Source organism: Pelodiscus sinensis, chromosome 13 (assembly GCF_052426305.1).
Source record: "Pelodiscus sinensis isolate ZL-2025 chromosome 13, ASM5242630v1, whole genome shotgun sequence".
In the NCBI taxonomy this organism is placed as follows: domain Eukaryota; kingdom Metazoa; phylum Chordata; order Testudines; family Trionychidae; genus Pelodiscus; species Pelodiscus sinensis.
The window spans coordinates 22,840,011-22,855,837 of record NC_143064.1 but is presented as its reverse complement, the minus strand read 5'-3'; the positions used below and the strand labels follow the sequence as shown (position 1 = coordinate 22,855,837).

Genomic DNA, 15,827 nt, shown 5'->3' with positions numbered 1-15,827 from the left:
TGCGACTCTGCGCTGCTGTAGAGGCAGTAACATGGGGGAGGGGGAGAACTGTTTTTTAAGCTGCTCCCCCCAGCACTGGCTCCTGCTTGCCCCCCCCTTGCTGCCTCTGTGGGAGGCAGCAAGCCTGGGGGAGGTGGCACATGCGGGGAGCCTGCTTGAAAGCTGGCGTCCCGTACGTTTTGGCTCCAGCTTGCTCTGCCCACCCTCCGCGGGGGGGCAGGCAGATCTGATGCTTATGGGGAGCCTGCTTATGGGGATCTGGTGCTTATGGGGGAGCCTCCTCATGGGCACTGGCTCCTGCTTCCCTCCCCCTTGCCAGACGGGGTGTGCACACACATGTAGTAGACAAGATTAACCAATAAGCCCAGGCTTATCGGTTAATCGTGTAGTTAACTACACGTTGAGATCCCTCCCATGAGGTGGATCCCCCAGCTATTCCCTCGACAGTCGCTCATTGGCAGAGTCAGTTTAATGAAGATGCTGGCAGGGAGAATTTTCAGTCTGAAACAGTAAAAAGGAGGAACTCCAGTATTCTGCTGGGCTGGGCAGAGATACCCAAGGGTCATGACTTATTATCCACAGCCGTGGATCCATCACAGGGCAAACCAAAATTGTAGGTGTGAAATTTTGCCTTTCCTCCATCCTGAAATATCTTGAGGCTAAGGGCAGTGAGTCAGCTTCCCTCCTAATTCCATGGTGCACTCCACCCTTCTGACACTGTTTGCAGCTCTTCAGTTGTGTTATATAATGTGTGTATAAAAAAGGGGAGAGCATTGCAAAATAGAGAGAATTTGCTGTGGTGCAGTACATTCTGCTGCTCCTGCTTTGTGGTGTCGAAATCCCTCCCTTGTGCTGTCCTCAGTCTACCTCCATTGAGTTAGCAATTTGGGCCTTTGAAGTAACTGTTTAGCTTTCCATGTAAAGCCCTGAAAGTGGTAATAGGAAGTCTGCTTAGTTGTGAGATTAGTTTGTTTCTTTAAACTGGATTAATAGATGTTGAGATAAGGGGACAAGAGGGGGGAAATGCTGTGTTTTTATTGCTTGATAACTAGAGGTAGCCCACAGCTCATGTGAGATCTCAGTTTGCATATATGCTACAGGCTGAAACTTGTTCTCACTGAAGTCATTAGCAAAACTACTGTTCACTTTGGCTACGTCTACACTGCAGCACTATGTTGGGATACCAGAGGTATTCCGAAAGAGCTATCCCGTGTCTTAACAGCAAGCCCATTATTTCAAAATATAACAGGCTTACTATTCCAACGTTGCTATAAACCTCATTCCTCAAGGAGTAAGGGACATTTGGAAATAGCGGGTTATTTTGAAATTTAGCGCTGTGTAGACAGTGCCAAATTACGAAATAAGCTATTTCAAAATTGACTCGAAATAAGCTACGCCATTTGTGCAGGTCAGATTGCATAGTTTATGTTGAGCTATGGGTGCAGTGTAGACGCACCCTTTAGGAGCAGAATCAGGCCCTGCATGAGTGAATCTGTAGGTTACAGTCCTCCAGGCTGTGATTTAAACCTGTCGTACCAGCTGATGGTATCCTTACTCTATAGGAAAGAATCCCCTAGGGAAGGGCAGATAGTTTGTTGCTGCCTGTTGTCCTGTGGTGTTTCTGTCAGCAGAAACCAGTTCAAGGTTGTAGTCAGGGCTACATAACAGTTCCTACTTCAGAGGCTGCCCTGGGAATGTGCTGCATTGGCACATTTCTTCTTGGATGCTCTGACCATGCTCCCGCCCTGCCACAGCAACCATTTTTAGGCTGCTCTGATCCCCTCATAGAAGAGAATTTGTAGCTGCTGTATGCTGCCAGGACTCCACACTTGGCTCTTCTCTGATGGAAGAATGGGAACTGCTCTGAGCCTGTAGATATATTTATACGTCGGTGTACGCCACGCACTGTCTGTATTAACAGCTAAGGTCTGGCATTTGTTCTTCAAAGACTTCCATTGCTTGTCCTCATTCCATTCCATGGGATATTAGTTTTTGGAATGCATTTTCTCTGGTGTCATCAGAGCTGAATGTAGATTGCTGCAGGGGTGCATTCTGTGGCTGTTCTCTGAAGCTGAATTAATGTTACCAGTGCAAGTGATTGGCTTCTGCTGAGGACTGTAGTGACTCCGCAGAAAGCATGCCAACTCAGCACTCTTGTTCTGCTTTGCTTTATGCACTTGCATTATATTTTTCTGGTCCTGCATACTTCTGTGAATTAATGTGCAATGTAACTGCACAGATTCTAAGGCCGTGGTCTCCATCAGTTCTGAAGCAGTAGCCACTAAAGTGGACTAGCCACATTATTCTGAAAACGCTATAGTGAACTAGCCACATTATTCAAGCCAACTAGCTACACTCAATTGGCCAAACAGCAACGTGTGGCTAGTGTGTTGGACACCACGGTTCTATGGCATTCGCGAAGTTCATCTTTTGATGGATGGCAGCCTACCTGGAACAGTCAAAGGACTGGAATATGCTCCATGTTCAATCTTCTCTTGACTTGGTAATTTTCATCATAGGATGACAACGTGTGCGTTTACTGCTGGCATTTGTGGGTGTGTATGTATGTGGACCAGCTGGGACACTAGTAGCATGGCTTGGATTCTCCCAGTATGAATTAGACCTGATGAGTGTAGAGTTGACTGCAAAGAGAAATACTGTCAGGACTGAAATCAACCCTTTAGAAGACGGAGGAAGCAAACATGTAAAACAGTACCAATAGCTCAAGTAAACTTGTTTCTGAAAAAGATTTAAACTTATTTGCCTGAAGTCCAGACTTGCAATCTGTGTGCCTGTGCCTCCTTGCTAGCAGTGTGATCTCAGCCAACTAATCCCTGCATCAAGAAATGAGAAGCCAGCAAGGAGCAATGTTAAATATGAAATCCAAATAACTGAATAGATTTGAGGGCCAGAAAGAACCGTTATGATCTTTTAGTCTGATCTTCTGTACAACACATGCTTTAGATTAGAACCTCATCCAGTAATTCCTGCATCAAGTATCAGTTCTTCATCCAGTGTAAACAACAGGAAAGTGTATGCATTGGTGGCAGATGATGCCTGAGAGGGTGAGTTCCTTATGTAACCAAAGCTCAGGTACAGCTGTGACAGTGCAGGCCAGCATGCCTTGGTCCTGACCTGGAGTGTCACTTTTAAGGGCAGATGAGCTTTTTTGTTGTTCATTCATTTCCTGGCCCCTTTGAAAATGCCTGCAGAGGGAGCCAATTGGGGTGGTGCTTCAGTAAGGAAGGCACTTGCCCACCAGGAACTCACTGAGGTCAGTGAGCTGTATTTATTTATATGTCCGTGTTTGTGAATTAATTTAAAAATGTGCTCATCTCTGAATAGGGAGTCCCGAAAGCAAATATTACATCATGGCCCTAAATCAGACAGTTTCTCCCCCCCCCCCCCCCCATCCCTCAGCTCCTGGGCAGTGATGTTACTATGTTAGCTTGTTTTCTGATTTTAAACCAGTGATTTTAAACCAGTGAGTTTGAGATGAAAGGTGCTGCATCCTCTTAGCCATCTATCTAATCAGGGTATGATAAATAACCTAATTGAACATATTTTTCCAAGCAATTCATTTTTCTATCCCTCTGTATTTAGACTAGATAGAGATCTGCCCTTTACTCTCTTTCGAAACCAAGCAGCTGTTGAAAAGATCCCCTCCTCCTTAATCACTGGTAGAATTTAGGAGAGACTCCTAGAAGTCTGTGAGGGAAAGCTCCGTCCATTTTATATTTCCCACTTTATTTCTGTAGATAAAGAAACGCAGAGGGAGAAGGAGAAACTGGAGATAGAACTAGCTGCTGCACGCTCCACCAATGAGGATCAACGAAGGCACATTGAGATTCGTGATCAGGCCTTAAACAATGCTCAGGCCAAAGTGGTGAAACTGGAGGAAGAGGTAAGGTCACTCGTAGAGAGAAATTGGGGTAGCTCAAGGTCCATGTTAACTATTTGCCTTTCACAAACTGGGTAGGAAATCGGCTATCTTTAAGGCTGTTTGTATCAGTTCAGCTCGTGTGGGTGCAAAACCATCACTGACATAAAACAAGCCTGTATTTCCTTTAAGGACTTTCATCCTTTGAGCAGTGACATTTCATTTTCCTCTTGTTTTAATTGGTGATAAAGGTGGGCTTGACCTGAAATCCCAAATCCAAACACCCCTAGAATTTTGCGGGAGCTCATGTCAGGATGGACTTTTAACTAAGCACAAATTAAGTCCTCTCTCTTTGTTGTCAAGAGTTCCACTAACTCTGTGGTGGTGGTATGGCAGAGAGCTCCAATGACCATTCTATATTCCTTATTCATATCAGTGTTCCGTACTGTTATTTAGCTTTTATTTACCCCTAAATGTCTTCTGAGCAGTGGAAGTGTTGATCATACCGCTAGACAATATTGACCTCCCATGGTTTGGCAAATTCTCTGGTTCAGTACTGGTCAGGTCCCAATGGTGCCGGACTAGAGAGGTTCAATCTGTACTACATGAATAGGAGCCATGCAAATGCCACTTGGTCATTGCAGTGGAGTGGGAGGATTTTCAGACACTTTAAAAAAGGAGGGATTGATATGTCTGAGAGGGAAGATCTGAAGATACAAGTAGCTGAAGGAGTAAAAGTGGGATGTCTGGGGAAAGACTTTGCAAATTCTGAAGGTTGTGGGAGGAAAGGAGGGCAGAGAGACAGGTGGGTGTCAGTTGGAGGAATGGAACTCTCAACTTTATGCTGAGTTAGAGAGTTAATGGATATGGATTAGGAACTCTCCTCTGAACACACGAGGGGGTTCTTGCACATTAGGGTTGAAGTACCTGTGTGGGAAAAATTGTCCATGCTGCTGCCTGTTCTGGAGATAAGCAGAGGAATTCAGGCTTGGGGATAGTTGACCTAGCTTCCTCCACCAGCACTAACGTCACACCAACACTATAGAATATTTGACCTGTTGCAAGTCTAGTGCTATGCCCAGCTGTGTGGGAGACTTGGCTTTGGTCCTCAAGATACCAAGGGAAGTAGACCTGAGAGGAGGTGGGACTTTGTGAAGCTAGAGGAGGCTGGAGAGCTGAGAGGTTGCTAAAGACCAAGAGGCAAATTCAACCCTGGTAGCAGCCGTCACAACTCCATTGACTTCAGAAAAGCTGCAGCAGCTTATGCCAAGGCTGAATTGGGCCTTCTGTATAATCAGGAGAGTAAAGAGCTGTCAGGTGTAGGCTAATTTAAAATGTGGGACGATGCTGTTTGATGATTCAGACTGTTAAGGGGCTCGTTCCTGCAAGAGGCGGTGTGGTGTGCTCAGTCTTTGCAGTTCTGAGCACCTATTTGAATTCTGAAGCTGCTTCCATTATGGTGTCATCTGAATGCTTGCAGGTTAGTAGAGCCCTGCAAATCCGTGGATGTGGATATCCGCATCTCATTTTTGCAGATATGTATGTGGATGAGGATGCTAATTTTGTATTTAGAACACTGCATATTTGCAGATGTCCGCTTTATATCCACAGGTACCCACCTCCGTGGATACAGATGTGGATGCAAATGTATCCACGCAGGGCTTTACGGATTAGTAATGTATAAACCTCCACATGTTGGATTTCTAAATAGCCTTCTTGGATTAGTAAGAGATTTATGGTATGCTGCTCTTTTATAAATATTTTATGAATAGACTTTTAAAATATGGGTTATACGTAATGATTCCTGTTTTTAGATAAAATGTATTATAGTCCGTATGATGATTTGTCTTGGTTTTTATCTAGCCACTGCTTGAATCTAGGGCTCACAGGAAGTGCCACCTTTCCTGTTGCAGATGAATATGGAAGCTTTTCAGTGAGTGAGCAGAAATTAACTGGGTTGTACTTGTTAATGGAGGCATGGGGAGAATAGAAAAAAATGGCTATTCTTTGTAGGTCTCCCAGATCCCTTTTCATTAATATGCTCAGGATCATAAAGAATTTTTTGCCCTGCTGGCACTAAACTGTGAGGGCTTCTCAAATCATTGCTCTGCTCTTTCAGTAAGTTTCCAAAAGAAGGCACAGGAAGCAGTTCAGTGCTCAGAGTAACAATTTGAGAAGGCCTCGAAATGTCAGGCTATGATTTAGTGGTATCCAGTGACCAAGATATCTGAAGAATTTGTCAATGATTTCTTTTATTCCTGCATGCTTTGCCCGAATATGTAGTCCGCATAATTGCCAGGAATTTCCAAATTAGTGCTGCAGAAGAGGGTGGGGTTAGTTATGCTAACACTTGGCAGTGGCCCTGGTTCAAGCCCTTGGGGATGCTGTGTGTATGTGTGTGTAGTCCAGTTGTTGCATCCTGTAGTGTGGGGCTGGTTTATTTTCTTCCTTTTTGGCTTCCTACTCAGCAGATTCTCATCCTGCCTGATATCTATCAGATCCTTTAAAAAAACAGAATTTATTCTAGTTTATATCAGAGCTAGCAACTGTGTGTTGCTGAAATTTTGACTTTCAGGTTGAAGGAGTTCTTTTCTCAGCTCTGTTACTCACTGAGCTGGGCAGGTCACCTAACTTTCTGAGTTGTTGAATTTTAATGAATATTTCTGCATTCTAAAATCTTGGTGGCAGGATGAAAGGGTTCCATAAATGCTAAGTACTGTTAATATTGAGAAAGCAGGCTCCTTGAAGTTCTCCAAACACATTGTGGAGGCTGCGAAAGTAGCAGAAAGATGCACAGAGTATTTTCCTGCACCGTTAATAGAAGATTATATGTTTCTTTAAATAAAAATTTAAAATAAGGTGCAATTAAAATTGGATGATTTATTTCTGGGAAATAGCAAGGATATGATCACAGATACTTAAAGAGAACTCAGAGTAAGGATGTTAATGGTTAACCGATAACCTGTGGGGCAGCCCTCCCTGCTCCAGCCCTGCTGGACCCTCATATGGGGCTGCTGGCTCCCAGACTACATGGGAGCCAGACTACGTGGGAGCCAGCAGCTCTGGAGGTGCTGGGCTGGAAACAGCTGGGCTGAAGACTGCTCCAGTGCACCCACCCCAGCTGCACCAGATAACTAGTTAAACTTAACATTCAACAGTTAACTAATTAAATGGGATTTGACATTCCTAACTGAAAACAAATACAGGTACTCAATATATGGCTATGTATATCATATAATGTTTGCCTTTTACTGCTTATCTGTGGTTTACAAATTATTTTAGGGGTGTTGATCATCTATGAGGGTTTCATTGTCCTCCCATTGCCGGAGGGCCTTGGTAAGATCTTGAGAGAGGATCTTCATAAGGGCTTGAAGCTGTAATGTGAGCTACAGCTCTCCCTCCTCCTATTGCTCACCTACAGCTGAGCCAGCGGTAACTCCGCACTGCTATGCATGAGTTGCTGACTTGACTATAAGCTCTGAACTTACGTTCTTCAACATGCAGTAGGCCAGGGGCATGCCTTTAACAAGATAAGTAACCCAGGGAGAAAAAAACAGAACCTCATCTCCCTGTGTATTTATCTTAAGTGTTCATAAGGCACTTGTCTCATTGGTAGCTAAGGACTATGCTTTTATTAACTGTGCATTTAAAATAAAATGTTGCTTTTTAATGTATCTGCGAGAAATCTTCATGTTGTATTACGACGACAACATTCCGATGTTGTGTCTTATCCTATGTCATTGCTTTCAGTGGGGGGAGCTCCTGTTTAGCAATCAGTGCTAAGCGAAGACAAGTTGACTCACACGGCAAGTTTGGAATAGGGATGTAAAATCCCAGTTAATACTTAACCAGTTAAACATTATGTTTAGCTGGTTAACTGATTAAATGGGGGTGGGCGAGGTGGCCATGAGCTGAAGCAATCCCCCTGGCATGGTGGAGAGACTTCTCTGTCCAGGCTGGGCCCATGCGGATGGGAGCTGCTCTGACTTGGCTGGACTGCCCCCTTCTCTTGGCTGGAGCAGCTGGAGGGGGACTGCTCCAGCCCACTGGTTAACAGTAACTGGTAAGCATCATTGTTAACCAGTTAACAATTCACATTCCTAGTTTTGAGAGGAGTTCAGCTTTCACAGGATTCTCAGTGGCAGATGCTGGGGGCTGACCACTTGATATTCTGTTCAGCTCATTGAGGTGCCTAAATGAGAGCTCACTCTATAGAAACCAGGCTCGTAGTTTACAACAAAATGTGTCTAGTTTGGGCTGTGGGTGCAAATTAGTAAACACTTGTTAAGCTCCTGATCAAAGAATCTCTCTGTTTTCTTGTGTCATGGCAGTCTCATTAAGGAGAAAATTTACTTAATGTAGTTAAGGAAATGGCTGGCCCTAATGCCAACAATCTAGGCTAATGAATCTTCTTCCTCGCTGTTGGCTCAGGATGATCCTGAGGACAGCTATCTTGGTGGCTGTTGCAGGGATCATGGGAAAACACTGCTGGCTTTTTTGAGATGTTGAATTTAAAGAATGGGTTGGCTGTGGAGTCTAGTTCTTTCCTTTGCTTCAATGAGCGTGTGAGAGGCTGCCGAGGGAAATGTTAACCATTGCTATGCTGTATAGGGATGTTATTATTTTTTCTAGCATGTCAGAAATGTACAGCATAGGGCAGACGGGGAGAGAATTTGGTGCTGCGATTGGAGTAGGCACCTGGGCTCTGCTGCTGGCTGTGCCCCTGACTCTGTGGCTCCTTGAGCCAAGTACTTACATTTCCCCAATTGCATCAATTTTTCATCTGAACATACTTGTCCATCTCATAGAAGTGTTGTGGGCCTGAGTGGTTTAAAGCACTTTGAGTTAAAAGGTACTATTGAAATTCAAGTATTATAGCATTAGCACGGGTTGGCTTCATGTGTGCTGTGGTGTGTGGGGGCTACGTTGTTATATACAGTAGGTAATATATTTGTCAGTTTCCATCTCCCTCCTACTTTAGGCCTCATTACTAAGTGCCACAGAGTCATACCCTAATAAATTTGTTAGTCTCTAAAGTGCCATCAGACTTTTTGTTTTTTTCTGCTGAAACAGACTAATGCAGCTGCCTCTCTAAAAAAAGGTTTCCTCGTAGGACCTGAGTGATTAGAGTGTCGTACCAGATCCGTTTCTCGGGCAATATTCAGCCTTTTCCTCCTCAGTTAAAAATTCCGATTGTTTTTATAACTAAAGCATAGTATATATTGTTAAAAAATGGGTAATTAGGTAACTGCTGAAAAAAATCAGCAATTATTTGCGGTGTGGCAGCAGGCTCCAGGAATGGAACAGGAGCATGCATGTAACCGTTAACGGTAACCATTAAACCCAGGCTTATGGGTTAATTGTTTAAACAGTTATGCTCTTACATCCCTAGTGTACATGAATTCTGTATATCTGAACTAAAATACATACTGGCTGTAAAATGCCTTGCAGTCCCAATGGTCTGATTCTATACAGTGGAGTTAATACTCCTAGCTACTACAGAGACATTTCTTCAGCTCCCGTTGTAGGACTCAGTAGTTTTGGAGCACAGATGGCCATTCTGTGTTCAGTTGCATTGCAGAGTTTAAGTGGTTTTGGGGTACAGCATGCAGGCTGATGCTGGGATCATGGAAAAAATGCTGTCTTTTTTCAGATGTTGCATTTAAAGAAGAATGGACTGGCTAGGATTTGTTCCAATATAGGTCTTATCTGGAGTAGGATTTAAAATTGATATTGGCATGTGTTGGGTTACCTACTGACTAACAGGTTTTAAGAGTCTACTATGGGTTAGACATTATGCCTGCAAGTAGCACATGCTGATCTGGCTAAATTAAAGTTAACAGAGTTGCAGAGTCTACAAGACTGGCCATACTGATCAGTGATCAGACCCACTGACTGTGAGTACCAGGTGTTCAGTATGGCAGCAGGAATTTGTCTTGGGTACCTACTGCTGCACCCAGCCACAGCTGGTGATAATGGAGGGAAGGGTCGTCAGCACTGCTTTTATAAGTCTTTTGTTAAAATGACAATATTAAACTTGTGATTTTCAATTTCTCGTTAAGCCAGTCAATTCTAGGGATGTAAAATTCCATTTAATTGTTTAACCCGGGGTGGGGAACCTTTTTTGGATTGGGGGCCGCTGACCCACAGAAAAATCAGTTGGGGGCTGCACACAAGTGAAGCCAAACCCCCTTCGCCCCTCCCAACCTTCATCGACATGGCCCCTAACTGAGAAAGAGAAAGACATTCCCCTCGCACACCAGAGCCTAGTGGGGCCCAGGTTAGTAGATTTTGTGTGCTCCAGTCCCTCACTAGGGACTCCCCAATGTTAGGAGGGGAGCCCTGAGCTTTTGGGCTGGATCCAGGCAAGAGCCCCTGGGCCTGAGGTTCCCCACCCCTGATGTAACTGATTAAACGGGGAGAGGATGGGGATGACAGGGGGCTACTCTAGACCATATGGGCTGGAATGATCCCCTCCCACCCTCACGCCACTGCAGACAGAGGCTGCTTTGGACATCTGGAACAGCTCCTATCTGTGACTCTCCCGGGCCTGCCATGGACAGGGTTGCTCTGGCTGAGCTGGCGTGCTCCTATCCATGGCAGCTGGAACAGCCTCCTGCCTCTGGTGGGCAGGGAGATGCTCCAGCCCCTACCAGTTAGCCAGAGCCTGTGAGCATCACCTATTAAGGGTGATGCTAATCGATTAACCTTTTACATCCCTTGATGATTCCTAACATTCTATTGGTGGAGGGCCATACTTCAACTAGTCTGCCACATCTTCCTTCAAAATGTACCTTTATCTGGGTATAACTTTTGTCTTCATGGTTCCATCACTGAACAGACTCTGAGTGCCTTAAGAAAATAGTCCCAAACTAAAGCAATTGCCCCATGACATATAGATTACTAGATAACACACGCAAAATAAAGGAAAACAGCCTTGTCACAGATTTATAAAGTACTTTGGGAAGAACCATCAGAACAAAATTTGAAGGAAATATTTTTTGCAAAGGAAGCTTATAGAAGACATAAGACAGTATAGCCATAAAATGTGAACATAAACCAGAGCCAAGGTAGCATCGCTTTCCTGGTTTATCTACTGTGTAGGGGGATAATGTGCTATTTCTGATTATACTGTGAATTTTATCAGGGGGCAGATGTTGAAATGTTGACTTCTTAATGGTGTCTACTGTATCATATGCTTCATCTGAGATGTCATTCAGAACAGTCACTTTTAAAGGAAATACTTTATTTGCAAATAATGTTAATGCATGTGTGTATGGCCGTGGGGTGGAGAGAAAGGTGCTTTTACATCCCCCCCCCCCCCCGATGTGTGTATGCCTTTTAATGACCTCTTGCACTGGAATGACACAGAAATGGCTTTTTTACTGCTGCATTTCCAACTCTGTTTCTGCCTGTTAGTAATTTTCCAGAGGTGGCTTTGAGGCTTTAACCCAAACAAATGGAGAGACAATATTATGACATTCCCACGCAGCAAACTGTACTCCCTAGTACAAGGATAGTATTACCAAATTGCTTCAGCATGAGCTTGTACTGGAACTGAATTCGATCAGACGGAGGGTTCACAGCAATATCTTCCAACAGCAGAGAGGGAGAAAGATGGGCTAAACACACTTTCGCCATTTGCTTAGCATGTTCCAGCAATAGTGAGAAAATTCCTGTGGGGAAATACATTTTCAGCTGCATCTGAACTGATTTAGCTGTAGGATAAACCCATTATAGAATCAATACACACCGGATAGATTTAAAAACTTTGTAGAAGATCTCAAAAATGGTGGGAGGCAAATGCTAACAAGTGTTACCAATTTTCTGCAATGGTGCTATCCAAAACAAAGAGGGTAATGGCTGGGAGGGATTCTGAATCATTTTCTGGTTACGCAGGATGTCCCCTCAGAAATCCTTTCTGTGTTACTCATCTGGAGCTATGCATCTCTTTGAAGGGAAGGAATCCCCCTCTCTCCTCCCTTTCTCCTGCCATTTCTTTCTGGGCTGATTTTGCTCCACGGAGGGTGCTCCAGGCTAAAGGATGCAGCAGCCTCTGTGTCCGTAGTGCTCCCCTTGCAGCTAAGGACTTGAGGAGAGAAGGGTCTTCTGCCTTGACTGCCTTTGTTCCCTACATCTGAACTGCGCTTCTCACAGGATGGGTGTGACCTCCACTGTCTTTCTGCACCCCACTGCCTTGCCCCACAGAGCGGCATCAGATTTACTGCATGGATTCTGGAGCCCTGGAGGATGTTGCAGGATTTGTCTCTAAAGAGCTTAATAAAACGGATGAAATATATTTGTTTGGCTCTTGGAGTTTTACCCATCAGTCTCTTTCGGTGAGCAATTCTAATAACATTCAGCTGCCCGTATCTAGATGGGAACACATTGTTCTTTGCTATAACTGATTTTTGGACCAGCAGCTCTGCACGTCTGGTCAAAGGTTCTCTGTGGCAAAGAATATTTCAGGTAGCCTGGTGTTTGGAATTGGTAAAAAATTCTCTCCATTGTTCTGAGAAGTGGATGTTTTAAGTACGTTCCCCTGTGAAGAGCTTTGAAAGCTAGTTCCCGCTCTCCACAGCTCAGTGAATATATTTGTTTAATTATTTCATTCCTGGGTAGTTAGAGAGATGGATTTATTTCCTTTTGCTGGGAGCTTTGCAGTCCATGGATTTCAATGTGCAGTCAATTTTAAGCAATAAAATCTTTCTGACTAACTTGGAAACAAAGAACTGCTCAGGTCAGCCAAAACTCTCATGAACAATGTAGCCCTAGAATCCCTAGCCTGTCTTACTGCTCTTTATTGCACTGAAACCTACCAGAAATCTCTTGACTGCAGAAACAGCCTTCACAATAAAAAAAAAAGAATGAACTAACTACTTGATCAGGAGACTAACGGATTTGGGGAGGGGGGCAGGGCACTTCACTAACTGATTTTAAATTGTATTCAATTTATTCCTGTTACCTATTATGTTACCTTAGACATCTGCATAAAATAGTGGCAGGAATATTCAGTAGGAATATTTAGAAGGGGGAGTGTTGTTTTGGAATTCTTCCTGGAAAAATGACTGTACAGGCAATCCCCGGGTTACGTACAAGATAGGGACTGTAGGTTTGTTCTTAAGTTGAATTTGTATGTAAGTCGGAACTGGTACATATTATAGGGGAAACTCTAGCCAAACATTTCTCCAGAGCTCAGTTTTATTCTCCCACACCTCACTTCCCTCAGTCCTTTATTCTCAAGCTGAGGTGTCTGCTGAGAAAAGCCGCTCCTTGTCTCCCTGGTCTGCTGGAGGGGGGGCACTAGCTTCCCGTCTCCCTGGTCTGCTGGGGGGAAGCAACTAGTGCGGGGTTGCCTCACCCCGTTTGTAAGTAGGGATCTGATGTAAGTCGGATCCATGTAACCCGGGGACTGCCTGTACCTATTTTAAATGGTTAAAGTTGAACTTGTTGCTACAAGTAAAATGTCTGACAGAATTAAAACAAGACCCTAAGTATCTGAAGATAAACTTTGCAAAGTATCCAGGCAGTGAAGTTAAAAGGTTGCATATGTATGTATGTAGCCCTGTGTTTTTTAGATTTGTACCAGGTACCGTAGAAAATATTTTGTCCCCCAGCATTATTGTGCTGGGAGAACAGTGTAATAGCTGAAAGCCTCCCAGCCCTGAATGTGCATAATTGAAGTATTTTGGGATCTTTCGATTTTAAAAATGCGCTATTAATGCTGGAATATTATATGATGGAGTACTTTGCATGGAGTAAGCACCTCCCCCCAAAAGTGAGTTCCTATAAGTCATGTGAACGTTAGTTTATTACCTAATTAAATTCAATATCATTTAAAAATCTGTCATTTTGTCATGCCTGAGTTATAGTTCTCAGTCTGTTTTTTACAAATAAATCACAGTGAAGCATATAGGATTTAAATGAAATTTTGTGACTGTGCTAAGAGAAAAGATTATGTTGGATAAATTCCTGTTGTAATGCAAAGAAACAGCAAAGCTAGTAACCAAAGCATCCCACGTGGGTTAGATTTGCATCTGGGAGTTAAATAGTTTAGTGGCCATGGGAAAAATTTTAAGAAATAGTATAGAAGCCAGGAGTTTGTGGAGAAAAAATTGACCCATCAAACTGTTGATGATGGGAGAGAGCATATTGAATGTAAAGTGCTTCCTTGCAGGCTCTTCTTGACTGCTGGTGGTACTGATTCAAATTTGAAGCTGTTTAGTTGTCAAGAGTTTCCAGATCTTGTTGGAAGGGGAGGAATGGGAAGCAGATCATGCTGTCTACATTTTCATAAAAGAGCAAGAGAGAGCTGTTCAGCTGAGCACCTGTGACTGAGAGGCCAGTTACAGAAGGATTCGAGCAGCCCCTGCTGCCACCTCTCCAACTGGCAGATGTTGTTACGGCCATTGGCATGGAGCGGCCAGTTTTGTTTTGTTGTGGGGGAAAACCATGACAGTTAACAAAGAACAAACCTCAGCCTGCTGCTTTATTTTTTTCTCTTTTGCCTGCAGCATGTTGGCAATGTTCAAGAGATGCTGTTTCCAATTCCAGTCTTAGGAAAACATGCTCATATTCTTGATTTATGTTAATAAAGTCCCTCTGTCCTTGGCTGCAATATTCCTGGCCCTTTTTATATTGAGGACAAATTCAACCAAAAGATAAAACAGAATTAAATTTCTGCAGTAAGATTGCAGCTGATGAATCCAGGTGCACAGTTTATTGTACCAGCTGATAGTGATAATAGTGAAGATGTCAGAAATGGTGAAGATATTTCTTCATTGTATAACTTTGCCATGCAGAATATACTGTGTGTTGATTGAGAACAGTAATTGTAAGAGGTGGCATGTTATCTTGTGCATAAATTAGTGGGATACTTTAGGGAAGTCAAATTTTCAGAAGTATCGAAGAGTATGTCTATGCAGCAAATGAAGGTGTGGTTGTAGCATAGGCAGGGGATACCTATGCTAGCTTTAATCTAGCTAGCATAAGTAACAAATAAGTGTATAAACCTCGTAGCTAACAACAAGAGCACAGGCCTGCCAGGAGAGCTGTTCTGGTACAGGTGCTTTGGAAAGCAGAATTAGACTCAGAACAACTTCAGCAAACTGGAGAATTGGGCTGAATTCAAGAAAACATCAAATGCACAGCAACAAAATAGGGCACAGCTAGGCAGGTGGTAGTATTGCTTAAAAGGAACTGAGGGCTATAGTGGATCACAAATTGAATGAGAGTTAATGTTATGCAGTTGCAAAAAGGTTTGGAGTGCATTAACAAGGAGGAATGCAACAGGAGGCAATTACCCTGGTCTACTCAGTCCTGCTGAAGTCCCAGCTAGAGTATTGTGTCTTAATTGCGGGTACCACTCTTTAGGACAGATGTGGACAAATTTGAGTGAGACCACAGGAGAGCAACAGAAGTTTTAGAAAACATGACTATGAGGAAATGTTAAAAAAAGTCTTAAGACCATTGAGGAGAGGACCTGATAACAGTCTTCAAATATGTTAAGGGCTATTATAAAGAGGACTGTGTTCAATTGAATTTAGGACAAGAAGTAGTGGGCTTAACTTTCAGCAAGGGAAATTTTAGTTTAAATTTTCATAGAATCATAGAATAATAGGACTGGAAGGGACCTCGAGAGGTCATCGAGTCCAGCCCCCCGCCCTCAAGGCAGGACCAAGCTCCGTCTACATTTTAGGAGAGAGTTTCCAACTTGAAGGGTATTGAAACTCAGGAACAGACTTCCAAGGAAGGTTGGGGAATCTCTTATTGAAGGTTTTAAGAACAGGTTGGACAAACTCCCATCAGGGATGGTCCAGGTTGACTTAGGCCTGCTTCAGTGCAGGGAGCTGGACCTGATGACTTCTCACGGTCCCTTCGAGCCCTACGTTTCTGGATTCTATAATGGAATTGCTAGCTACTGCTGACTAGTGCTGCCACATCTGTG

At 43.6% G+C, this 15,827-nt stretch overlaps 1 protein-coding gene across 4 annotated transcripts in view; it reads left to right on the top strand.

Annotated features, from left to right (window-relative positions):
- The window catches only part of AMOT (angiomotin), a 97,666-nt gene that overhangs the window by 62,903 nt on the left and 18,936 nt on the right, over positions 1–15,827 (top strand). For all 4 annotated transcript variants that reach the window (XM_075940903.2, XM_075940902.2, XM_075940901.2 and 1 more), the window contains one exon: positions 3,759–3,904. In XM_075940903.2, coding sequence (XP_075797018.1) covers positions 3,759–3,904 — 146 coding nt within the window. The remainder of the gene's footprint in view (positions 1–3,758; positions 3,905–15,827) is intronic.